This window comes from Polyodon spathula, chromosome 25, assembly GCF_017654505.1.
Source record: "Polyodon spathula isolate WHYD16114869_AA chromosome 25, ASM1765450v1, whole genome shotgun sequence".
NCBI classification, from domain to species: domain Eukaryota; kingdom Metazoa; phylum Chordata; class Actinopteri; order Acipenseriformes; family Polyodontidae; genus Polyodon; species Polyodon spathula.
This window is the reverse complement of record NC_054558.1, coordinates 19,284,110-19,311,477: the sequence shown is the minus strand read 5'-3', so window position 1 is coordinate 19,311,477 and position 27,368 is coordinate 19,284,110. Positions and strand designations below refer to the sequence as shown.

General features: G+C 37.7%; 1 protein-coding gene across 1 annotated transcript; it reads right to left on the bottom strand.

Annotated features, from left to right (window-relative positions):
- Positions 1-6,073: 6,073 nt before the first annotated feature.
- Positions 6,074-16,513, bottom strand: LOC121300072 (coiled-coil domain-containing protein 92-like). Its single transcript, XM_041228455.1, has 4 exons — positions 16,296-16,513; positions 11,067-11,220; positions 10,350-10,391; positions 6,074-7,493 (listed from the first exon to the last, which is right to left on the bottom strand). The coding sequence occupies exons 2-4, from the start codon at positions 11,200-11,202 to the stop codon at positions 6,715-6,717; spliced, it is 957 nt and encodes a 318-aa protein (XP_041084389.1). The 5' UTR covers positions 11,203-11,220; positions 16,296-16,513; the 3' UTR covers positions 6,074-6,714.
- Positions 16,514-27,368: the final 10,855 nt, after the last annotated feature.

Sequence of the window (27,368 nt, the reverse complement as noted above, 5' to 3'; positions counted from 1 at the left end):
ATGGGTTGTGTCATTTAAAATTGACAACAGATGTTATTTGTTGAGATGTGATGGGAGGCCCATAAATAAATGTAACAGCTTATAAATTCAAGAAATAATGGCTAATAATCTAAAACTAAAATAGTTTTTAACATTTTATAAACAGTTGCTTTTGCATTCAAATATACAATAAGATGTTGGAACAGATGTTTTATAAGCAACAAGTATGGCATAGTGTAAACTGTGTTTTGCTTGTAAATGAATGTACATTTGTAAACGCACTACATTGTGAATGTGTATTTTGAGCTGAGTTTTCATTCCATTGTATTTCTCCATTGGGAGTGCTGCGGTTTGAAAAGGTAGGAGTAGAAAAACCAAACACCTAGATGTAATCCTTATACAGCATGTCATGATGATTCTGAGGATCCAGAAGAGCTTGGAGAATGAGATGGAAACTTTGGTTTACCGAAACAGTTCCAAAATGATGTTCTGATCCATGAAGGACAAGCATCTTGGAGAGGGACTGGTGTGCAACTCTGAGGCTGGAACTGCCGACGGACAGATTCGTAGTCCAAACGCCCAAGTATCTTAGAGCTCACTGTTCCTCTGTGCCAGGCTTTTTATTTATTTATGTATTTTGGGGAGAAAAAAAAATCAAAAGCTATTTTATGAATTACCCCGTTTAGCAAACAACTAAAAATGAAATGCAAAAATAATAGGTAAACTTCTGTATCCAACATCATAAAAGGCCACATTTTGATCCTATGTAATTTGTTTTTCTTCATTTTAGGCTAATTTGATCTTGTACACTGTATGTTCTGTTAAAGCATATGCTGTATAATAGCAACACATGTTTCTGTTTAAGATGTACATAAAACGGGTTGTCTTGGGTTTATTTTGATCAGACTAATTTAGGATTTAGCAACATGACTATGGAAATAGTTTTAAAGACCAAGTAACTATTTGCTAATTAAGTTAATAAAGCAATAATAATTGAAGCTGGGCCTTTTTCAATGACTTTTAATTACAGAATCAATAATGCAGCATCAAAAATTATACTTTAGGAATACACATATGATTCGTCCATTGGCACCGATGAATGCTAATGATACAGTTCCTATTTTGTCCCTATGAGAAAAATAATGAATGAAAAGTTTTCGTTTGCTGGCAATCGTTGTTTAGGGTGTGGGCGGCTTATATTAACTACGACGTCACTTATTTAGTATTTAGATGATCTCACACATTGCAGTTTTAAGAATTTGAGATCTCTGAATTGAGATGGGTTGGGTACAAAAAAAGATATGCTTGCTCGGGGTTGGGTCGGGCTTAAAATTCAGGGCCGAGCAGACCTCTTAAGGCAAGGTCTGCATGTATTATTTATTGCAGTAGAGGCATAAATAAAAAGCATGCTACTGCATTTATGATTAAAGAAAAGATTGAGCTGACAGCATAAGTATACCTTTAGTCCTGGGACTTGTGCATCCATCCTATCTGTGTCAAATTCAGTGAGCCGCTAATGCGTTCCCAAATGTTCTGAAAATATAGCACTGTCAAAAAATGATGGTTTGTGCTGGGCTCTGCAACTGCAGCAATACGACTTCACAACCCCTGGGAATTTAGTGACTACACACATCCATCCATAATAACCCTGCACCACTTGAGAATCTGTGAATGCTTGTTTTAATAAAATGAGCACAAGCTCCATCCCTAACCATTAAGACTGATGTACTTTGAATAATAAACAAACAGCATTTTACATCCACACGTCATGCCTTCTAAACCCCAAAAGCTAAGAAGATATTGCGTGTGGCTTTAACAAACGCCTGGCCCTTGGTAGTTAAGAATATAGTTTGAACAGCGTCGTCATCCCCACCCATTGCTGAGAGAGCTATAAGTGGCTGTCTCAGAGGTACAAAGCTTGCCGGCTCTGCTCCCCAGCCTCACTGGCCGTTACATAAGCAGAACTGGGTTCGTTGTCAAGCAAAAGTATCCTTCAGCTTTTTTAATTACATCACTGCAATTTCAGAGTACTATCACAGGATGGCAGTGCAAGGCAGCATGCCTGTAGTTCACAGCAAGTGCTGGGAATTCCAAACAATACCAGCTTTGATATTAATACATTATGCATTAGGAATATTGATATTGCTCTGGTCAAGGTTACCTACAGGGTGGGCCAAAAAAATACCAATTCTTATATATATATAATATTATTATATAATATATATATATAAACTAGTATATTCATAATAATAAACTTTTGGGCAAATTATTTATTTGAAAAGTGACATTATTCATCTTGGATAGATACACTCTACATAGGAGACAGAATGCCTGGACCATCCTGGCTTTCATTGCCAAAAGACATTTCAGTTCCATGTTCATCATTAATGCACCTCTGTGTGATGATTCAGGATATTAGGAGCTGTGTATTACATGGTATGCATGCTGTGAAAGATGAATACACATCATTGACGATGTAGATGTAACTACATTCAGGCTGAATTGAGGTGGTTTGCCTGTTTTTGATCCCAAGCTTAGGTAAATGCTAAATGATCTTTTCTTAATTAAGGCAGCTGATTAACACCAAAATGACTACATACATCCAAATATTATGCAGTATCTTTGATCAATGGTGTAGGATCATCATATGCCAAGAACAAAACTCATTACCCAATCTGAGCATCAGCTTTAGATCCTGTATTCCTTATTCTCTTGAACCCCTGAAGGATCCGGCATGTTTTGGTTTGATATAACCTGCAGTCTGTTGAACAGCCACATTTCAGCATTGCATATGTGATTCTGAAATGGTTAAAACATAGTGATTCAGTGGTGATTACACCGTTGTGTTTTCTGGTAAGTCACGGCAGGGGTGTCTCTGTAGGAGTGCAGTGTAATTGTGCTGCAGTGACAGATCAATGCCAGGTGAATTAATTTGTGCTGGTACCCCGCCCTCCTCCCTGCTCTGGCTTTCTCCAGGAAACCTCTCCCTCGAGAAGAGCAAGCGTAAGAAGCCCTGCCCCTGGCTCCCAGATCAGGGCTTGGGAGCTTAGAACTGTCTGGAGCCAGAAGATTGTAGCTGAGAATATTGACGATATCATCAAAACACAGTGCTGAATTGCAGCAGTATCACAATCAACATGAAGGAGAGTGAAGTCTAAACCGTATCAATGCAATGCACGTCTTCTTTCCAAGGGCTGTACTGCTCATTTGTTCAGAAACACTTCTAAGTTTTGTTTTAGGAGTGTCTTGGTAGGACAGCAGTTACACATTTTATATAAAAGGCACAAACTCAAAATCTGCTCATCTAAACTCATGTAAAGAAGCCGCAGCTAATGAAAATTCACCCTGTTTCAGGAGAGCGATCAGGGTATTTGTGTACTGAATGTTGAATGTGTGTGTGTTTTTTTAATATTTCAAAGACAAACTTGGCTTCATGTACATATCATTTTTGTCCTCCTTCCTAGTGGTATGATTTAGATAGCCCAGAACAAGCTGCCTTTCCAATGAAATACAAGGACAACCTGACAGGCTTCCAGAAGCTGCTGCTGCTGACATTGCTGTTGAAAAAAATAAGTGTGTTTTCAGTACTGCAGACTTGTATACAGGTATAAATGATATTTTAGTATAGGAAAGATAACTCCACTCAAAACAGCAGACCAGTAAACTATTTCTGCACACAGCAGTCCTTTTTTCAGTAATGCAATTTTTACATTGCTGCTGCTTCTGATGAAATGTGAAAGGGTAACTGGCAGAATCTCAAGCAAGTGAATCTATTACTCACGTAAAGTGCTGCTTCAAAAACACCTGCCACTGAGTTTCGATATATACACAGTCCCCCTCTGATTCTAAAGTAATTAGTGTCCCGTGTGGATAACAAGAATAACAACGCAACAGATGGGACCTCATTTTATTACAGCTATCCAAAGCCTCTTTACTTACAGTTTGGAAGTGCTGGGAATATAGAAGATGTCAGTGTTAGATTCGTACATATATTTGCATGTCATTAAACAACTCATTTTAGATGTTTTTGTTCATGTTTAGGATGTAGTACATTAAAAAAAAAATCTAAAGGTGGCCTTTATTTTCTTGTTTTTCATTAAAACCAGCAGAGCCACCACTTAAAGGTAACATGGTAAGCATGTGGTCTCTCCTCTCTTCCTTGTGTCAGGTATGTTCAGCCTCCTGTGATCAATTTTGAAGCCATATTCGATCAGAGCACCCCCAATTCTCCCATCGTGTTTATCCTGAACCCTGGCTCAGACCCTGCCAGTGAAGGTTAACTTTTAAACCAGTGCTTTCAAACCTGCATGTTGTTTGCTTTGTCTGAAAACAGGCGGCCCTGTAGCTGCTGGAGATGCAGTGACTAGTGGACAGTGGCTAATGCTACAGAACTGTCACTTATTGGTCAAGTGGCTCAAGGACTTGGAGAAGTCATTGGAGAGAGTCAGCAAGCCCCACCCTGATTTCCAGTTGTGGCTCACCACTGATCCGACCAAGACTTCCCAATTGGAATACTCCAGAAGTCATTAAAGGTAGCCGTTGAATTTCAAGAAGTATTTTAGTGGAATGTTTTACTTTTTTCTTCAGCAGTTTATTCTTGAATACCCCCATGCCTAAATAAACTAATCCTAATATCATTATTTTATTTGTCCTTAACTCCCTCACCTAAATAAATAATAAAGCACATTTGAAATAAATCCAGTCACCTACTTGTTCTGAGCTCCAACTAAATCCCCTTCCTAATGAGTCTAACTTCAGTCCAAGACTCCCTGATAAAGAATGCTTTGTTTCATTTGTACAGTAGCTGTTTAGTTTTCTTCTTGGGGGATTACATTCCCTTCCCTTCACTTCCAGGTGTTGCTTTTTTTCATAGACCCTCATTGTAAACCGATAACACCGTGTAACAATTTTTTATTTTTTTTTGTTCCTGGGTAGTAAGTGTTATTTCCTAATTGCTTATGCCTCAAAAGTATAGAAAATGGCTATTATTCCCCACAAACTTTGCTTTTGTGACCAGGACAGTGATATTTCAAAATATCACTATTTCCAATGGGAAAACGGGCAAATGTGTGTCTTTTCGTTCACATAAAGTCAGAAAAAAACAACATATGAATCCAAATTAACATGTATTTATACTAAAGTAATACAAAAATGACTACAAAAGATTTAGAAGTGAGTAGTTTTTCGAGATTAACGATTATACTGTACCGCCTTCAGGTACGAAACAAATCACATTTTCAAATGAAATGATTTTTTTACTTTATCTGAAGTATACTGGGAATTTAATTAATGGGATACTGTTATCTGTGCGTCTTCACATGCTATAAATAACAGGTTTTATAAAGTATATTTTAAGTTTAAACATCATGCAGGTAAAAATGCATCTGTTTTATTAACGAATAAACAAATTGCAGTATGTTCAAACCTCACCAGCCAGGGTTTTGACTAGGTCTCGATCTGGTGATCATGTTATCCCTTCTCTGGAATCCTTACATTGGCTTCCTGTTAAGTTTCGCATTGATTTTAAAATCTTGCTAATGACTTTTAAGGCCTTGAAGGGTGTGTCACCCCCTTACAACTGACCTCTAGATGCAATTTGCAGTCCATTGATGTTGGACTCTTATGTGTCCCCACGACCAGACTGAACTGTGGGTGATAGGGCTTCTGTTCCCATGCCCCTAGGTTGTGGAATGACTCTGAATCCTTGGGTGTTTTTAAATCTTGTCTTAAAACTTATTCTTTTTTTAAACTAACTAACTAAACTTTTATTTTGTGTTCTTATGTACGGCGCTTTGTGTTGACTTGTCATGAAAGGCGCTTTATAAAATGAAGATTATTATTATTATTATCATCATTATGTGATATCTCAAAACTGGCTAATTTAGCAAGCACCCATCAACCTTTTTTGTTTAGGCAACCACTGCATTTCATGATTTCATTTTTGACGATGTTACTATACTGAATCAAGTTGATCTCAACATTTGGTCTAATAAAACCAATGAACACAATGGACGACCCAGTAAAAATTAAGTTCTTGTAGTACAATAACACAGAACAAGTTTTGTAAGTTACATTTCTGTATTGCTTACAGGGAGTCAAAAATGATATTACAAAAAAAAAAAAAATGAAATAAAAAATGTAAACTTGCCGATATGTAACAAGTAAATTTTCTTTACTTCTCCATTCCTGCCATTTACATACAGAGACATGAAACATACTGCTGCCTATGCAAAGGCTTTGTCATGAAAGATCTACAGCAGTCAGGTAATGAAAACCTTGATTATACGATTTGGAGGTGCAGGCATTAAGAGAAGTCACCAAATATTGATATTAGAAATAAACAGTTTGAACATGTGGCTGCAAATTTTCTATTAACTGGTTTTAATTAACTTACTGACAATATATTTGCAGTGTGACAACGAGTAGCATCTGCTTTTGTAAACCACTTGTATGTATATTGATTACAGAGTATGTGTTTGAAGCAAGCAACATGATATACACGTTTATTTGGCTGTGTGGAAAAGGGAGAAGTCATATAAGCCACATAAAGCTGGAATGGGGACAGTCAGGCTGTCGGTCACATAGGCTTTTGAAAGATTTGGCATGCACCTGTTTACTGTTAAACAGGAGAAATGAAATAGGAGAACCTTTAAGAGGAATATGAAGAAATGAACATCTCTTATCGCAGTGCAATGCAGAAAAGCAGAGTAAGATTAGTATTATTATTTAATTTGTTTAAACAGTTCTGTCAGCACCTGACCTCTTTCGAACAACTTGACTCCCATTCACCTGGTCCACAGCTAGTGTTTCCACTTTGGGCTGGGTGGGGGGAGGGGTCACATGATGTATTCGGTGGGCCACACCAATGTGTGCCTTGTGTTGCCTACCCTTGGCCGGACTGTGGTGTGGTTCAGAAGTGCGTTCCGAAGGAATTGGTGGGATAACCGAAGGCCTCTCTTTCAAAAGCTGCGCGTCAGCAGATTCTCTGGCTAACAGGAAAGGCGTTGGGTCTGGCATGGCATCCATGGTCTCTCTCATTACCACTTTGCGCCCATCAGGCCCTAGCCGGTACACCTCGGTAAACTCAGAGTTTAAAGGCTGAGAAAGGCTCTTCTTCATCCTTCGCCTTGGGGTCTCTGGCAACTTCTCCTTAGGTGGAGCTGGCTTGTAAGAGGACATGACTGGGCTCATGTTCGGGCTGGTATCGGAGCCGCCACTGGACGTAGCTATCAGCTTCTTCTTGGTGGAGTGCAGCTGAGACGTCAGATAAGCAATGGTGCCAGACTGTTGCTCTAGTTCGCTTGAAAGCATGTTTAGTTTATGGCTTTTCATTTTCAGCTCTTCTAAATACTTCTTTTCTCTTTCTTTTATTGTGTTCTCCAGAACTGAGATCATGGCGTTTTTCTGTTCAAGCTCCTTTAACAGTTCAGTGTTTTCATCTTCTTTGGCTTTAAGCTGGGTTTCAAGCTCCTCACACTTTTTCCTCAACTCGCTACACTGTGATTCACCGCTTTCTACAGAAAACAAAAATAAGAATGTCTTAGTCACTTACATTTTGTTCAGAGATCTGTGGGGTTTAGAGATGCTCAGCATGCACAGAGTTATTTTTTGGAACAAGGATTCTAAAACTTGCAGCTACATTCATTTTATCTTTGGCCCTGGTTATCCCTAGACTTGGGTTATATTGCGGATGGTTCCAAATATTGTATTAGTGTCTGTTAAGTGCTTTACATTCTGCTTTAGTTAATAAAATCCAGCAGTATATAGTAAATTCCATTTTTAATTCTGCAGTCTTTAGTGCATAAACAGAAGGAATATCCTTGGAGTGAAATGTCGAGAATCTCAGCCTGCACATGCAGCCCTAACATCATTTATTCATTACTTGAAACCACTCTGCATTACGTCAGCTCAGCCCATTGAAACAGCACATGCTTTCCTATTGGCGGTTGCTTAATGTGTAGACAAGGGCAAGGCCAGGTTGCAGTTTTCTGCAGCCTGCGATCAATGTGCCCACTGCAGAAGACAAATGAACAGTTCAGTGCATCTGAAGGATGCTTTCATTTCTTACAACCCCATCCCTTATTTACAAGCATGGCAGCCTATACATAGTGCATTAGGGAAATTACTGTTCTCAAACAAGCAACACTTTGACTGACATACTGTACAAGTCTCCCTGATTGTAAGCAAAGTGTTCTTGTTGTTTGAACAATTAAAATGTATATGCATTGTTCTCATTCTTTTTTAAATTATAGCAGCAGTATCAGTAAAATGTTTGCTTTAATCAAGTATCAATCATTTTTTATGCAGATTGTCATCAACATTCACAGGGAATGTACAAAATAAATGCAGATGTTATGTTCCTGTGCCTTTCATTAGTTGTCAATCTGGCACTCTTAAATGCAAAATTCTGATTTAATTTGCAGCCTCCACTGGGGCGATCACAGCATAAAGGGGAAACGTGTTTCTTAAGTTTTTTTTTCAGAGAACATATAGGGGAAACATTTTCAGGAAACAAAGAAAATCTACAAGGATTTTAACAACTATGACAGAGAGATCAGGGTTTTGAATGATTTGTATTAAACATTTGACTTCAGTATTCTGGTTCACAACTCAGAGAACACAGTCTGATTTCCAAGGTTCAGCTCATAGAAAGCAATTGTAATCTAATTAGGTCAGAGATACTGTCACTGCATTAACCTAATAGAATATAATCCTATTTCTGTAGTGACAGTCCACTTGCTGTCACAGACTAACCTAATGCTCTGTCTTGAATAAAGTCATTTACTTTTAATCTACATATATACTGTATAACACTGACTTACATTTTTGTGCAACCAGATGTATGTGTTTATTTACAAAGAAATTAAGCATTATTATTTGTAGGTAATGATAAACATTTATGCTTTAATTTAGTTTTTATATATTTTTTGCACTATGGTTTATCTACAGTAGTTTTCCAGTCATACTTGAGAAATGAAAATTACGTTCACTTTTATTCAGCTAAGCCTGTATTTGAACTTCCCAGCTTCACTGCACTCAGTTAAGACCTGCTTACAAGCTCACTGTTATTTTGAAATTCACTGTCGACCTATCTTTACATGTCTCCGAGTCAAGTGCATAGTGGTTACTATATGTAGAAACGCTTTAGCTGCTTAAATGCAAGGATACAACTTCACTAGCAGCAAGCTAGAAGTGAAATACAAAACATACCATATAGGGGACTATTTAACAATAAAACTAAGAAGCATGATGACTCTTACAATTAATCTATTTTTGGTTCTTTTTTGGCATGTCAAATATTGCTTTTTTATTGATTTTTATGTGTAGCTTTGAAAAAGTCATCAACAAGGTAGCTTAAAATACAAAGACTTTGCCTTGGTTAAAGAATGGACGACAAAGCCTTAAGGTAGCCTTGGTATAACATTAGCAGAACATTTTAAGCAGTAAACCACTTGATCCCATGAGAATATAACTGCTTGAAAACAGAATATCTAAGGAACTGCCTTAAATCGATTTACTAAGAAGTCAAGTCTTGGGTGGCCTCAATTAAGGCTTTTCCTAGAGCAAGAATATCTACAATGAATGCCCACATGTGCACAGAGAACCTTCTTACTCAAAGTTAAATCGCAGTCACCCCAAAGTCTACACTAAATGTTTAAGGAGCAGAAAGTGCACGTGTGTGAATGCTAGTGACAAATACTGAGCCATTATGTTCTGTAACTACGGTTACCTGATACATCACTGTGAGCATCAGAGCAGCCCTGTTTTGCACTGAAATGGCATTGGAAGGCTTTATACAAAGCTACAAAGAGGTCAAAAGACTACTGCATTATTTTCAGCTTCCCAGTAAAGAACTTGGTTACCAGGGTATATAGATCTTTAAGTGAATGATATCCTTTCACTGTGTGTATTACCAGACAAGAGCCTGTGGACACCCAATAAATAAACCATTTAAATGGTCACACTTAACCAAACCCTGTGACTTTTGTGTTACCAAATAACCAATGCCATCGTGAAGGCATTTTGAACACAGACTAATTAAGCACCAAGCTCCATAAAGCAATTCTTTATAGTTGTTCACTGTGGTTTTTTAAACGAATTCTTAAAAGGGCCATTATAAACAGCATAAACTATCAAACAATAGGGGCACCCATGTTGCAAGTAATTTTGATAGTTGTAAATTGAAAATACCAAAATTCACGTAACTTGTTCTTCCAATCACAAACTCGTAACAATATCATGTAGTTAAAGACAAGAGCTTAACTTTATGTGTAACAAGCTTGCACAGTAACAACAACTCTAGTGGGACACTGTGCTGTACAGAGAGTCCCTGCTTTTGAGCCAAAGGTTCATGTAACCATTTGTCTTACCTGCTGGCTCCGAACTTCTTACTGTCAACTTGTATGTCAAATCTTTAAAAGAAAAGAAACAAACAGATTCATGTAAATGCATTTGTTTACACACATTGTATTATCATTATAAAACCTTTATATTCCATCTTGGTAACAATCTTTCCCCATATTTCCTTGTTTAAACCAGGGTTGGCCAAATATGGCCCCTCTTGACCATGCATGTTTTTTGCATGAGAAGCAGGTCATAAATATTAATTTCCAATCTGCACGGTTCTCCATGCACTTCCAATAGCACTTTGTGACAGTGTATGTTCTAATTATTCTGTCAGGATAAGGACACAAAACAAATTCATATAACCGTCTTTTTTAAGGGCTTTTTTTTATCGTGATCAGTCCTACAAGAAGGAATACAACAGATAGTTATTTTGGTCCTTTAATATACATTACAGGTCCTTAAATAAATTTCCATTATTTTCCCCACAAGTTAACCTGTCTGTTGCTGCTATATCAATCGAGGCAGAATGCGCTCTACTACCTTCGTGAGGTATGGGAACAAAGTAAAGCCACTAGAGGATTATGCTGGATGAGGAAATAGCTCATGTACGGATATTGACTGGGCAATCTGGAGCTGATGGAGCTGGGGATCATATTTCAAATGAAAAAGTCCTACCAACAGAACACTGTTAACTTGGTACAATGTGTGCTTTTTGTCCGGCAGTGTCTGTATTGTCTTACCTGTGCAGTGCTGCTGAAGGCGGTGCACCTCTGCATGCAGACCCTTCAGTGTATTTGCATGCTCCTGCTGGAGGAAAAGCAGGTTCTTCTGGGCACTGTGCAGCTGATTCTCCAGACTTACAGAAGCCATGGTCATACTGTATAAACGCTAAACCTGTAATAAACACAAACATTTATTTTTATTAAGTTAAAAAGTGAGAGAGTAACGCAACCTCTAAAATATCTTAAGTTTGTACCAAAAGCTACAAAAGCACCACATTTCAAATAACATCAGGCTGTATAGTTCAGTGTCACACATTGACTGAACACAACATATATAATCAAACACTAGTAGTAAATTCCAAAAGCCCATTAAAAAAATGTGAAAGCTGCACTCGAATAAGTTAAGACTTTATTATTAAAACAGTACAGCTTGGACAATTTCTTGGATTTGAACAGAATTTGGCTTGTAATCCCAGACATAAATTAAATACATTTTTGTGTATAAATTAATAAAAAGTATACAAAATCATAAAAATGAGAAAGTTATGTTACATTATTCTTTTAGAAGGACTGGTAAACGTTAGCAGAGATTCAAAGGTTTGTTTTTGTTGACACTTCTAATAAGTCTTTAACCCATTTATTTCATTACTGGAGGATTGTCTGCCTGTGTGCCTTCATGAGCGGACAGCATGAGATCACAAGCAGGATCACTTTAACCATGAACACTAATGCCTTACTAAAGACAGCAACCTGAACCAGGCACTATGAATGATGAGCTGTATTTTTGCTTTACACACAGACAATTATATTTATAACTGTGGACCTGGTGACAGATTTTCATTCTCTTTTTATTTACATTTAGACATGTGTGAATTGCTAAAACTCTGAAGAAATGTCGTTTTTAGGTTTTCATTTTGAAATAATCCCATTCTCATAAGCTTGTGTAAGTGTCAAGTTACGCCTTTCTGAAAATGATACTGTATGTGCGTCATCAAATAATCACATTACAAGACAACCACTGACGTCTCACACCACGGTGCGCAGTCTAGCAAGGGCGTGCTTTCCCACTCTTTGAAGTACCCTGGTGTCTGGAAAATATGTCAGATTTAGTACTGTATCTATAATAATGACAACCAGATGTAATGGCAGGCAGGCTATTTTTAAGCAACACATGTAACCACCACGGGAAAATGGCTTTAATAATCTATAAAAGTGAACAGTAATATTATCACTGTCTCCAAGAAAAAAAGTATACCGTACAGTCCATCAGCATAATAAAATCACCAAGTAGCTTTGTTCTGCAGTCAATGAAAGGACCTACAGCTTTTGTTTATAATAACCAGGTAGCAGGCACATTACAGTCTGTGTTAAAGCTATTATACCAACACATTCTCAGCAGGGGACACTTGGTAAATTCTATTCTAACTGACCAATAGGAAGCTCCACAGTAGTTTGATTGAACTGCTATGCAGCACAACACTATGTGAACACCATGTTTAGAAGAGCAGCACAGCCAAGTACATTAAGTTAGCCAGAGGAAAGGACTGCAATGAAAAGCCTGAAGACACTGGGACATTAACAAATGCAGAAGTAATAATACACTGGCTGTTATAATACACAGGCTGTTATCCCTGATATAAAGAAGCTGTCTGTGTTACTAACAGTCAGCTCAGAAAAAATTCAATGACACTGAGCTTTTCAAATGTTTGAACCCCAGCTACGCCAGCTTGCCTCCATCAAACCTGTGCCACCACAGCACACTGTTAGGGTTATCTTGAGATTGAGAGACATATTCATTTTGCATACTCCTCTGAGAGATTATTTGCAGGTCAACAGACAGTTCACTGAAGGGTCAGGAGGACATGGCATTAAAAGATTTAACTGCATAGTGTCACTTGCCTTAAGATTGTCAAGCTGACACAGACACAGTATGCATGCTGTAGTTACAATAGTTCTTTGAAGCAATTATAGTGCAGTACTTTAAAATAAGTCGTGTTGTTTCCAAGGTTTAGAACACACAAGTCTTACAACAGCATCCAGCTGTTTGGAAAGGGAATTATGTAATGCAGTACGTTTTCTGAGATTCTAATAAAAAGTTAATAATAACAATCTTGCATAACAAATTGAATGTCTGAACCCCAACAAAATTTCTAGTAAAATAACTATTAATATATTGCTATACTTTATATGTCTATTTAGTGTGGCAATATAATAAATCCAGCCAATGTGGTGTAAACTTGAAAATAATTGAAGCTTATCAGAAATATATTGCTTTCACTTTCAAACAATTGGCCAACATACTGTGCATTTTTGCATGACCTGTTACCATTATATTTAGATAGACAATTATATCTTCTTTGTTTTTGTTGTCCAGAATGATGTAAGAATGGTCAACAAAAAAATATATAAAAGGTTGCATGTTACTGCAAGTCTTTTTAACAATTCACTCTGAATCCCAGCACCGAGTTCTTAAATATTCGTATTCTGCACGTGATTGCAAACAGAATGGCAACTGCAGCAGAATAGGACAGAGCAGGTCCCCTGAGAGAACACATGATTAACATTATAGTATCATCTTTGTGCAAATATATTTCACACTGGTTAGACAGGCAGACTGCAGTATGAGGTCTGCTTATTTCTACTGCAGTAATCAGAGCTATCTCAATACAAACAACAACACACAATGGAATTACAACCAAATTAGTACTTATGTCATGCTAGATAAAATGTAGCCTATTGGCAAATGCTTCTGCAGTTTCCTTGTTCTGTGCACTTACCATGTAGGCTACATTTAGAGGTGAAGACAAGGACCATTAATCATTTTGTATGCCATTAGGCATCTCCATTTTCTCTGAGATAATACAATGCCTCCTGGGTTGGCTATTGATTTTTTAAATGCTCAATATTCTTTATAATTATTTACCTTACGACAGTCTTGGGAATAAAGTCTGAAAATATATAAGAACGTAACTCATCTATTTTCATTTAGTATTTCTTTGTTATTATAAAACTGTGCGATACAATGTGAAGGTTTAGATTGTCAGGGGAGTACACAGCTTTTAAAAGCCAGCCTTTGTCATTTCTGATCCAAAGTGTTTCCTGTAAATCAAAGTGCTGCCTGTTAATAGTGCTTCCCAGAAGCTGACACAAATGAACGAAGAGACAAAGAAAATCCATACCCTAACCTGAAGCATGCAGTATTCTTGGCTAGCACAGAATGAGGTACAGTGATGTCATCTTTCCTCTAGTAATGAATCAAGCAGGGCTTTCTCTAACTGTTCATACATTAGTAATCTTTGTATATATATATATATATATATATATATATATATATATATATATATATATATATATATATATATATATATATATATATGCTTGCTTGCAGAGCATCTTTCTACTGTATTTATTTCTGCATATCTAACGCACCATGACAGTTACCAACTCTCTCGGCTGAATGGTAGAATATTATTGCTTTAAAAACGACACAGAGCTCCACAGCCATACAGTTCTACAATCTCACTTTAAACTTGAATATATAATGAACGAAGAGCTGCTGCAGAGAATGTAAGGGTCAGATTCTCTTCTTTGCATATTAGATGCAATACAGGACACTGTAGTGCCATCTCTAACAGGGCGGGTCTGCTCAGATTTGACTTCACACACAGCGAGAACACTTCACCACAAAAGGATTAGTAACTTTAAAACCTGCGTTTATCTATATTTTGCAAAAAATGCAAAACCCTGTTTTTTTGCACATTTCTACAACAGGAAAGCAAGAACATCTGTCTGTGTTATAGGATGTTTGTCTTAAGGAAATTTGCTGAAATACAAACCATATTGCCTGATGTACTCTGTATCAATACAATTCCATTACCCTATGCATAAAAAACAAAACAAACAAAAAAAAAAAAACAACATTATAAAATATTGAACTTTCCTCTTAGTATGGGCACAGTTCAAACACCCATGCTTCCACAGCAGTGTAAAGCCATCTCTATCTGTTTTTGTATGATCTAAACTGTATTTTAATGTGACCATTCACTGTCACACTATTTCTGATCGAATGTTTGCATTTTTAAAACATTCACCATGATCTCTATTATGATCTTACAATAATAGATGTCTAAACATTTAAATAAAAAAAGTAAAATAAATAATTAAAAAAAAAAATCCTAACGTATTTCAGAAAGAGGCATAATGCTTTGTAAAGATATGGCTTAGTTTACCCATGTAAACAAAGGATTAATTGTCCAGATTATGAACAGTAAGATGGAATGTGATCTAAGTTTCCATACATTTTGAGGAACAGGCAGACATCTACACAAACAAGAACGAGGACTTTTAACAAATTGCACTAGCGATTCAACTGCATTGCGGAGCCTAAAATAATGTAAACATGTACTTGTCAAGTTGTGATCAAGAGTCAATCAAGATCAAGTGATCAAGACGGTTCCGAAAAAAATACACTATTTAAAAGTAACAACGTAGCAGTTCTTCAAAGGATCTGGTCCGTCCATCTGCAGCACTAGTAATTATTCATCCTACAATTAAACCGTGCCCTTCGAACAGCAGAACACAATTCACAACGATAACGCAGAATAATAATGAGATACGACACCATGCTACTGTTGCTATCTCTACTGTAACCACGTTCTCCTTTTGTCTTGCTGACTGTATTCGGACAGCCTCGGTCACACACACAACTTGAATTGCTTGTTTTTTTTTTCTTCTTCTAGTTTTTATTGACGCAATTTATTTTTCAGCACTCTACTGTATTCTGCCTCGGGGGGACACGACACAAAGACGTCTCTAACGTGGGACCACAGTTAATGTTCATTTTATAATTACAATAACAATAAGTCTAGCAATATTGCGGTGCACACTTACGAATGGAAAAGAAAACATCTATACCGGTGTATTTATTTCTTATTGATAAACATTCTAATTATACACCGGTCAAGACAGGTATTCTGTTATGAATTAGTACCTTAAAACTACTTAATATGTCATTTACCATACAGTGTATACAACAATTTAAATTCTCAAGTTAATGATATGTCACCTACAAATAATAACGGGAGAATTATTATTATTATTATTATTATTATTATTATTATTATTATTATTATTATAACATTGCACCAAGTAGGTGTCTGGCTTATTGAGAAATAAACCAATCAGAAAAGAGAATGATGCCCTTTCATAAAGGCGTATTCGTAAACAGCGTAATTCAGTGATTCTTACCCGTGTATTATTTTATTTTTTTTGTAGCTATATACAGTCGCCGAGTTGTCCTTTTTGTTCGGTCTCCTCAGCCCTTTGTAGCATGTTAAATAACGTGATGAGAAAGGTGTCCTCTCCTCTCTCGGCACTGGACAAGGTTGTGCCAGATCTCATCTCCCAGAGATACCAGCCAAAATAAAGAGGTGCATTGTGGGATACTACCAACCTGCCATTATCAGCAGCATAACAAGAGTTTAACTATAACAAACCAAAACAAGAATTTACAGCGAAACATTGACTTACAGCGAGAGCCCTTAGTCCATCTATAAATGTCTGCCCGGTTAACGAAACAGTTATTTTTATATTTGCAAATACCTCATCCGTCAAAAAAAAAAAAAAAAAAAAAAAAAAAAAAAAAAAAAAAGTCGACTTTACCCCCACTGCACGTTGCCGTAGAAACGGAGTCAAAAGCCCTCAAAGGTGTTACAACAGCGGCATCTGCTGGTGACATTTCGCTACACTAGCTAATCTATAGTAAGCAAAAAAATTACATAACATCAATATTTTATTAGTATTAGAATTAGTGTTAGGAGTATTGTTATATGCAACATTGGTTTTCAGTCTAAATAATAAGTAAGCATATTATTAGATGTGTTTTATTTATGTACACAATAACAACCCCAACAATAATAAATAAACGAAAAAACAAACAAAACATTAATACAACAGTACATTAAAGTATATTACAGTATAATTATTTTGTGTACCCGTTCGCATCACAATCCTCTTGAAGTACTATCGGTACTGTACTGCACTACAACATATATATTTGTTAAAACCGTGTCCCAATGTAATATGTGTGAACATTTTTAAGAACATGTATTAAACAATGCCTTGTTCACTGTCCAGTTCGTTTACACGAGTAGTTTTAATTGCAGGCACATTAAACTCCCTTCCCTTGAAACCTGCTTGTGAGCCTAATAGGCATGCTAGTCTAACACCCTGCAGCAGCTGGAGGTTATATGGCACATTGAATCTGTTCCCACAGTTATCGGTGCGGAAGTACACTGTCAGCGGTGTCTATTTTATTGATGTTAAATAGTGTAGATCTTCATTTAAGCAGCTCAGTGCAGCATGCGGGTTAACACTACGAGATGAAGCTGTGACGTCTGCTCTACTGCAGGAGGTGCTTCGACACATTGTTGGATTTTTCGTACAACCAAATGTTAGCCACTGAAGTTACTCAGTATCAGCAGCAGATGGCAGTAGTGTCTCAGACATCTTTGTATTGAGACTATAATATTGTTTTGACATTTTTAAACTTGCATATGTTTTGATTTTTGTAGCCTTTTTTTTTAGTTTTTTTTAAATAAGTATATGAAACCAACACCATTGCAGTAATTAAGTAAAATAATAATAATAAAAAAAATCATAGAATTTGACCACGAGGTAGTTAACAAAAAAATAATTAAAAATATATATCAAACGGTGTCCATACATTTTAGACTGCATTCAGCGGGCCAACAGTGCTGTGACCTGAGATTGTTACAGTGTGTTTAAAAAATATTCAGTAGCAGTATTTTTTTTCAAAAGAAAAAGCAACGTTTTACATTTCCATAATTGTATTGTATATACTGTACATGAAAATGCATTCATGTCTTAATTCCTGTCACCATCGTTATTTGTATATAGCATTGTCAACATGCCAAGCAAAAGAAAATGTATTAAAAAAAAAAAATGCATGGGTCATGCATTTAAAATACATAGCTTTATGGTACATACAGTATAGTGAACCTGTTTTGAATATATGAAACACTTCAAACATATATGCTATAATTACAGTATATTACTCATATATTTTTGGTATTGAAAATACTGTACATTCCATTGTGGACACCATCCACATGTAAAATAAAAGCTCCCTAAACAACCACAGCTATTGAGGACAGAAACAATCTCCAGACACAGTCGGATTGGAGGACCTCAATGCAATCCACACTGTGTGTTAAGCTTTGTGTTTCTTGGGAAGACAGTCAGGCATGTTATTAACTAGCAAGCAGAAACCCTGTGGAAACTAAAATGCCTTCAGAAGACAGGGTTTGGATTTTGGGAATAAAGAGCTGTATTCATGGCTACCTCCCACCCGAGGACAGAGGGTCATTTGGCTTTGCTTCTGAGATTTTTATGAATTATTTCCATTTCTAATCCTATCTGTTAAAAAAAAAATAATTCCCAAGAAATATCAAGAATGCCAGAAATTTCAACAAAGAAGCCATTTATTATTCATATTTTGTAAATACTGTTGCAGCTTGGAGTTGACTGAAATCAGTGTTAAATGCAATGGTATTTTAAAGGGGGCCATGTGAACTAATGACTATACTGTAGCCAAACAAGGGAAATTTCTGCATGGGCTTCTAGTTGACACACTTGCTAGTGTCGTCTATACAGCTCTGGTCTTTAACTCCCTTCAAGGGGTTTACAACATATAGAATAGTGACAGTATTTCACCTGTTCTCTGATTGTTCTTTTATGTGCTGTTAAATAGTGAAGTGTTATTCATTTTTATGTAAGTTTAACCTCACCAACCAGAAAAACACTGACGGATTATAAAGGAAGATCTAGGAAATACACAGTTGTGAAAGCTTCAGTTGTCAAAGGTACTGTGTTTTGTTTTGACACCCAGTCTCTCACCTGGCGTTCAGACTGCTTAGTCTCTCACCTGGCGTTCAGACTGCCAGTCTCTCACCTGGCGCTCAGACTGCCCGTCTCTCACCTGGCGCTCAGACTGCCAGTCTCTCACCTGGCGCTCAGACTGCCAGTCTCTCACCTGGCGTTCAGACTGCTTAGTCTCTCACCTGGCGTTCAGACTGCCAGTCTCTCACCTGGCGCTCAGACTGCCAGTCTCTCACCTGGCGCTCAGACTGCCAGTCTCTCACCTGGCGCTCAGACTGCCCGTCTCTCACCTGGCGCTCAGACTGCCCGTCTCTCACCTGGCGCTCAGACTGCCAGTCTCTCACCTGGCGCTCAGACTGCCAGTCTCTCACCTGGCGTTCAGACTGCCAGTCTCTCACCTGGCGCTCAGACTGCCAGTCTCTCACCTGGCGCTCAGACTGCTTAGTCTCTCACCTGGCGCTCAGACTGCCAGTCTCTCACCTGGCGCTCAGACTGCCAATCCCTCTGGCAATGTCAGAGTAGAGGTTGGAGGCAAGGAGGTAAACGCACAGCATGACTGTTGACATTTCCCTGGCTTGAATACTATGGCAGCTGATTGAAGGTTGACATGAATGTGGTCCATTGTCTGCTTCATGGCTAGTGATGGTTACAAGGATTTACCTGCCAATCTGATGGTCATATTTGCAAGGGTAGAGTTCACTGCCTGAAACTTTGCACGGCTTTACATTCAGATCTAGCGGATTCACTGGCTGCCAGCACGCAAGGGGTTAAATTCCTGAGGGTGGAAAGGATTGCTGGAACTAATGCTCTAAGTAATGTGTGGCAAACTGAATTAATTCCTTTCGCTACGGCAACACAGGGATTGCACCCCAACAAGAAATACATTTCCAAAAGGAACACGTCTCATACATAAAGTGTCTTGCAAGAACACATGAAATGGTTGTCTCACTTTTGAAATGTTATTCTTTGGAAGCAAGCTTTAATCTATCTTCAGCTAGGTGTGTTTTGGCAGAGGATGCTTACATTCTCCTTTCTTTATTTTTAGTGTTCTGGCAAATGTCCCAGCAGGATATTTAATGCACATCTTATGAAAAAGGACAGTTTTCTTTTAATATATTCTAATTGGAGTGGCAGAATTCCACTTCTAGTGTGTTTTTAGACATTCTTCACGAATGATACATATTTGGGTTTCATAATAGAATACTGCATATCTAAAATAAAATCTGAGCAAGGCAGGATAATTCAGTTTATTATCTCACACCCCACTCAGGACGCTTCATAGCAGGGCACTGCCACACGACAGCTGACCGCAAACCTTCAAACAGAATGTCTAGCTAAAATAAATAAGGTACACAAGAAAAGCAAAACATCGAAAATTTTACATTTTAAATGTTTAAAATAACAATATACTGTTTATGTTTCTAACCACACAAATAAATCCAATAAAATACAGATGGTCGTGAATTACCATGGTGGATAGGAGGCTGTGTGGTCCAGTGGTTAAAGAAAAGGGCTTGTAACCAGGAGGTCCCATGGCTAACTCACTGACTCGTTGTGTGACCCTGAGCAAGTCATTTAACCTCCTTGTGCTCCATCTTTGGGGTGAGACGTTGTTGTAATTGACTCTGCAGCTGATGCATGGTTCACACAATCTAGTCTCTGTAAGTTGTCTGCTAAATAATAATAATAATTGATCTTGTCTGTGCAGTAGTTGCCTTCCCAGTGCAGTCAGTTGGTAAATGTCTCTATAAGGGTTCTAGTGCTGCGCCACTGTACGATAAAAGAACACATGTTTGGAGTTCCATTTGATTCATAACATTGGCCCCCTGGTCCAATCATTTCTGTATGATTTCTTTTAACTTTACAAGATAGAGAGGGGTCGTAAACATGCACCTGATTTATAACCCGTTATCCCGGATTTAGATTGTAAATCGCAAGCAGGTATACTTTCCTTTCATAGTGCTAAATTTGTCAGGGTCTTCCCAAGTGTGCAAAGTGATCATTTACAGGTCGCTGGTAAAGCTGTAAATTAAATGAAACATCAGAAGTGGATACTTGCTCATGTGGGAGAATCATTGACATGATCTTTTCAGTCCCCCCCCCCCCCCCCCCATCCCCCCCCCCCCCCCCCCCCCCCCCCCCCCCCCCCACTGGTCAACTGCAATATTTCCCTGTGGGCATTCAGACAATCTCATTGTTCTAATAAAAAAAGGGAATATAAAACAAAAAGTGCTTTTAATCTAGCTGTTTATTGCCTTGAAACCCAATCAAACCGATGCAATCTCATTTCCAACATGTACACATGGACCCCAGACACACAAGAATACTGACAATACGAAAACCCTTTTCTGGCTGTAATAACTGTGTTTAGTTTGGAAACAGAAATATTGAAAGTATAGTTGTTCTCATTCCAATATTAAATGTATGAGGCCAATATATCCGAAGGCATCAATGCTGTGCCAAAAAATGTAAAAAAAAATAAATATATTATATAGATTTTTGTTCTTGCCAAATCACTTGTGGTGATATCTAGTGACTGATTTAATGAGAGCGTTCCCTAATTACTTTGATGCAATACAATAAATATGCACTTTCGTGAACTGACATGAACACAAAGCCGTCCTTCTGAATCAGGTAGTGAATCCCTCATACCTGAATATCGATTCTAGCAGGCTTGCTGCCTGCTTCTTAGTTTTGAAGTAGAGTCTGAAATCGATCTGAATGCTGAGGAACTGTAGGAGCCCCTGTTGATGTCCAATCTGAGCATTGACTTTATTTGTGGCTACTCTGCCACTGCAGCGATGTCTCCCTCTGGTGGGGGCTGGTGAAACTGACAGCACCTCCCTGTCAAGACCCCCTAAAACCCTACTACATTCCAGGGGCTCGACACAGCCATTGCTTCAGCCTACAGAATACTCCAGGAAGTTCTTGAGTCATTCTTCATCATGTGTGGTATAAAGCTGATAGAAATCAGTAACTTCTATATGCTAGTCAAGCCAGACAACACCTTTTGTTCATGTGCATAGTTTGGTAAAAAATAAGCTGTTACTGACATGCAACAGGTAAGAGGAAAAAAAAAAAAAAAATTGAATATGGCTATACACGAAAAAGCATTTCCACTAGAGGGTGCCAAATACAACGTTTCTCCTGGTTCAATCATAACACATCTGATTTAAGTAATGTTGAGCATTAAAACCCTATTTAGTAATTAGTAATGAAGTTATTAACTTTGCCAGGGACTCTCGTGTTTTATTCCATGGAATAAGTAAAAACCATAGGTGCTACTCGATACTATTCAAAATCCTTATTTTTTCCCGTTTCCATTATGCGTGAGGCAATGAAGATGTTTTCTTTTAAACAAGGTCTCAAAAAGGTAGCTGTAAGTCTCTTCTTTTGATGATTTTCCGAGAATATCATTTTTCATTTTTAAAACAGCATAAGCCCTTCTTTCCCATAGCATTATTCAATCAGATTTTCCAGAGGTCTAGTATGTACATTTGCATGCTTTAAAGTGAAGTGTTTACCAATACATAACCCTTGATTGCTAACCCAATGGAGTGTTTGTGTATGGAAGTTTACTTGAATAGAGAAATATAACCTGCTGGATAGTGCTGCTGTATAGCATGATTCAATCAACACCCTAGACTTACACTACAATACTGAATACATCCCGTTGGGTTCATCACAATGTTCCAAATTAGCATTGTCTTTTATTTGAATAAAAATGCACTAGAAAAGTCTTCATGGAGAGCAATGCAATGCTGTGCAGCTCCAGAGCTGTGGTGTTATTAAAGGTTTGCCATCTGGCATTTTTTTAAAATGACTACATGCAATAATTTTAAAAATATGAATGAAGTACAGAGCTAGTGTCAACTGGCTGTGTTTATTTCACTATTTGAATAAGCTTTGCTGTAAACAAGGCAAGTCGCTTATAGAATCCTAATTGCACAAATTACATTGTAATCACACAGGTGTCTGTGTAGCTGCAAAGTAACAGCATGGAATCCATAGCGAGCTGATACACTGTCTCTACATATGTTTGTGCATTCACAATGTGTATTATATATACCATGCAACAACAAGTCCATTACAGTACAATCGTAGGTTAACTAGAGTCTCTCAATGCACAGTGCATTGAACAAACTGTAGCAGCCTACAGCATTACCAGTATTGTAAGCACATTGGTCCTGCTACCTGGACTATATGCTACCATGCTACTGCAATATGTGTGTGTTTCTCCTGCTGCTGATACCATTCTACTAGAGCTGGAAAAACCTATTCATGAATTGATTGCTGATCGGCATGGCTCTTATTTTGCAAGCCTCAATTAAACATTCCTTGATCAATGAATTGCCCTGGTGCACTAATGTATTTATTATATTACTAGGACATGCTTTTTAATTGTATATCTTTCTTAAATGCGTTTATGATATTATTACTCCCATCAGACACTCTGTGTATAAATGTTGAAGTTTCTCATCTACGTACCTACTTTATAGGCAGGCCCAATAGAGTTCACCTAACAGTTTAAAACATTTCTGAAAAATGTCATTAAAAAAATCCTGACCAAAGGAGATAATGCTTTTAGTTGCATTGGAAGACCTTTGTGAAGTCTTCAGATTTTTGTTGCTTCTTTCTTTTGAATAATAATGCATCAGTCATGGACAATTATTACCTGTCGAAAAATAAATAAGGAAATTGGCTGCTAATTGCTCCTCTGCATACCACCAAAGGATCATACTATTGTAGCTGCCCTTATGTTACTTCTACTGCTTAATACAGAACCGTTGCAAGAGCTTCTGCTATCAATGCTCAGAAATGAAAGAAAAAATAATAATTTGGAGACCAAAGTGATCATTATTATTGGCTACTGTTGAGATCAAAACTTTTTCTTCAGTTCATTTTTCCCACTATCCATCTTTCAGACTCCGCAGCTTTCATTTTTTTTTGTGGTCAGCACAACAGTGTTCTCTCAGGGAGTATCTATTACTCTGCTGAACTGTTTCCAGGATTTGGATTTCTTAAGTATTAGATTTCGAATGCTTTGGTTTTTCAAGCACTTATGGAAATGTGAATCATATAATGCCCCCTTTTACTCTTGGCTGTTGCTCAGTTTTATCCCTGAAACAATTTGCAAGTGAAATGTATAAAGGAAATAAAGAAATACAAAAACATGATCTGAAAGTAACCCCAAACTGCACCTGTTCACATTAAATTACACTCAAGGATACACACACTGGGATTGAGTGCGGCATGCATCATGAATTATAGATACAGCATGTATATATTTAATAGGAGACCATGTTAGCACATACAGCACATAGTTCTACATTTCCAATACACTTGAGGTCTTGAAATAAGAACTTGTGTTAATACAAGAGGAAACCTTATGCTATAATTCTATGGGAATTGATCCATAGGCATTTTATGTCTCCAGTATAATTAAGCAATACATGTGTCCTGTTCTATAATGTATCGTTTAAAGCATGTTCACTGTTTTATGGGATGTGTTTACTCTCTCTCCCTTTGTTCTGACCACAGAGGGGACACAATTAAGTGCTGCTCCTAAATAACTCTTCAAAATGTTACCATAATAAAAGACTGGTCACAAATAGAAGGGAGTTTACTGTACAGTAATTGCTGAAAAGGGGTTTACAAAGCTTTTGCTCCAGTTCTTCAGCGAGGCAATGTTTTTATCCCCATTCACATTTTGATAACACAACAAAATATCTGGAGTCAAATTAGGTACAATAACAGATTCATAACACTTTATTGAAAGCCCATTAAGTGCCATTGTACAACTTTGTATTTTTTGGAACATTTTTAATTGGCATTTACCTGTTATTTACATTTTCTCTTAACACTATATTGTTATGATAACTTACTCTAATTTTGTTGACTGCAATGTAAATACAGCTTGTGTTCTGATTTTTTCCAAGAAAAATGTATTTGGCACTGAATGGGTTAAAACATTCAAAAACAGTCTTTAAATATTAAATAAGAGGTAAAGGTTTGAGAATAGGGCTCTCGAACCTTGTCTTTCTCTAGGAAACAACAATGTAAAAGGTATACCTGGCCGCCAATATTTATCTTCCGTTCATGGAGACATGTCTGTGTATTTTTCGCTGCTTACTGACATGATAGAAATTACAAGAGCGTGCTACATTTTAAAAGCTTTCACAGATGGATGTCACAGTGTGCTTTTGATAAAACAATCCTGTGTGAGTGCTGGTGTTAGCGTGTGTGTGCGTGTGTGTGTGTGCTGGTGTTAGTGTGTGTGTGTGTGTGTGTGTGTGTGTGTGTGTGTGTGTGTGTGTGTGTGTGTGTGTGTGTGCGTGTGTGTGTGTGTGTGAGTGCTGGTGTTAGTGTGTGTGTGTGTGTGTGTGTGTGTGTGTGTGTGTGTGTGTTGTGTGTGTGTGTGTGTGTGTGTGTGTGTGTGTGTGTGCGTGTGTGTGTGTGTGAGTGCTGGTGTTAGTGTGTGTGTGTGTGCGTGTGTTCACACGCAATGAGAAACTATCATCATCTGTGGTTGCTAAGGAATAAACACAAAAAATAATGATATTAATAATAAATACAAATGAAACATGTCTACTGGCGCTGTAAGAGGTACCCTGGTGCTAGAATCTAGTACCATAGCACCTAATTTGCACCCCTGGTAAAGCATACAGAATGTTATTCTCATTTTCCTTACACTTTCAAAAGAGTCAGCTCAGCAGATATATAATCTGCAGTTTGGCCCAGTACATTTGCCTGGCAGCTAGGAAAATAAACTCCTCCAAATGACTGTCATTCTCCAGCTTGTATTTTCCCTCTGGCTGGCAGGAAAGCACAAACAAACCTGTTCGTTGAGAGCTTTCATCCAGTTGTACAGAAAAATAAAATAAGTACCAGTATAGACTTTTTTTTGGAAGGCGATGATTTCTGCATTACATTTACACATGGGTCAGTATTAGGTTACTAGGGTTTTAGTTTAATTTTCAACATAAAGTAAATCAGTAGCTTAACACATTGTGACAGTGGTTGTGGACTGGACTGGCTGCCAATTAAAGTTCCCTGCCAGATGTGGGCTTTTAGTTAAAACAGCAACACACACATGCACATCACATCCATGTGCACACACACGCACACGCACACACATGTGCACACACACACAAACCATAAAAAAGCAGCGTTTTGTTCTACTGTCTTCCTTGTTATAAACCTTAAAGCCACAGTTTGGTTGCACAGCCTTCACTGGTGTGTACGGCTTCATTCCTCATTGACGGATAGCCCTGCAGCTCCAGACTTGTTTCATTGTTTTATTTCCATTACAGTTTTTTTTCCAGGGGAGAACGCTATTTGCGGTATGCAGGTAAAAGCAAACAAAAAAATACATTCAAGTGAAATGGAACAGACATCATTCATATAATAATAAGACCAGAACATTTCAGAACAAGAGGAGGCCAGCCAGCCCCCATCAGTTCTCGTGCAGTCTCTAGTAGCTGGTGGATCTCAATACATTTTCAAGTTGGCTATTAAAGGATCCCAATCATCATAAACAATATAGCAGCCTAACTCTGTCTCCACTGAATTGTGTCCTTTGGTTTCTGTGCTGTGCTTTAAGTATTGGATGGAGTTAACTTGTCAGCTCCTTTTAATTTTGATTCAAGACTTCAGTCAAGTACCCCAATGGATTTGGTTATGAATCGATATAACTTCCTTTTAACAAGTTTAATTAAGAAACCTGCATACATCTCCTTCTCCAAGCATCAAAGCGAAGTACAGGGTTGTTTTGTTCCAATAATGGGGGTGCTCATGGTGAAGAGAGTAATCTCAGAAGTGTGGAAACCTGACACTAACTCACTGTAAATCCACCCCAAGAGTTTCCTGCAAAGCACCAGACCCATAGCCTGCTATCTCAAAACAGCTTTCGCCTACTCACGTTTGATCCAGATGGTATGGTTAAATTAAGATATTAAAGCCAGGTGCTCTGTTCTTAAAGGGGTTCAGATCTCTGCAGTGTTTGAACTTTAGGAGAGGGGAATGGGAAGCCCAGGTATGGAAACTATGCAGTTACAGGGAGCAGATAAAGGTACTGTGCTACCCTGCCCCAAACGTGATGCTGAAACAACAACAAAGGCAACAGAGCCTGGCGAGTCTATACTTTAAAAAAGACACTAGCAGACCACACTTAAATAATGAACACCATTCAAAAAAACATGGTGTTGAATGGGTGGGGATGATTTCAATCTTCAGGGGACCAAGAAAGGGCAACATGATCTGAAATCACAGGTAGCAAATAAAGATTTCTTTACCTAGTGTAGTACTAGATGTCAGGTCTTTATAAAATTGAAAGGACATGCTTACTATGACGTGCTTCTTTCAAAACTGCGGATTTGAGACAAAGAGGGTTAATGAAAATGAACAACAGGTAAGATCTGT

Bases quoted from the DNA above. Each gene is read 5' to 3' on its own strand.
- LOC121300072 (XM_041228455.1), bottom strand. From the start codon at position 11,202: ATGACCATGGCTTCTGTAAGTCTGGAGAATCAGCTGCACAGTGCCCAG. The intron at 10,392-11,066 runs GTAAGACAATAC...TTTCTTTTAAAG, and splicing joins CCTTCAGCAGCACTGCACAG to ATTTGACATACAAGTTGACA. The intron at 7,494-10,349 runs GTAAGACAAATG...TGTTTTCTGTAG, and splicing joins AAGAAGTTCGGAGCCAGCAG to AAAGCGGTGAATCACAGTGT.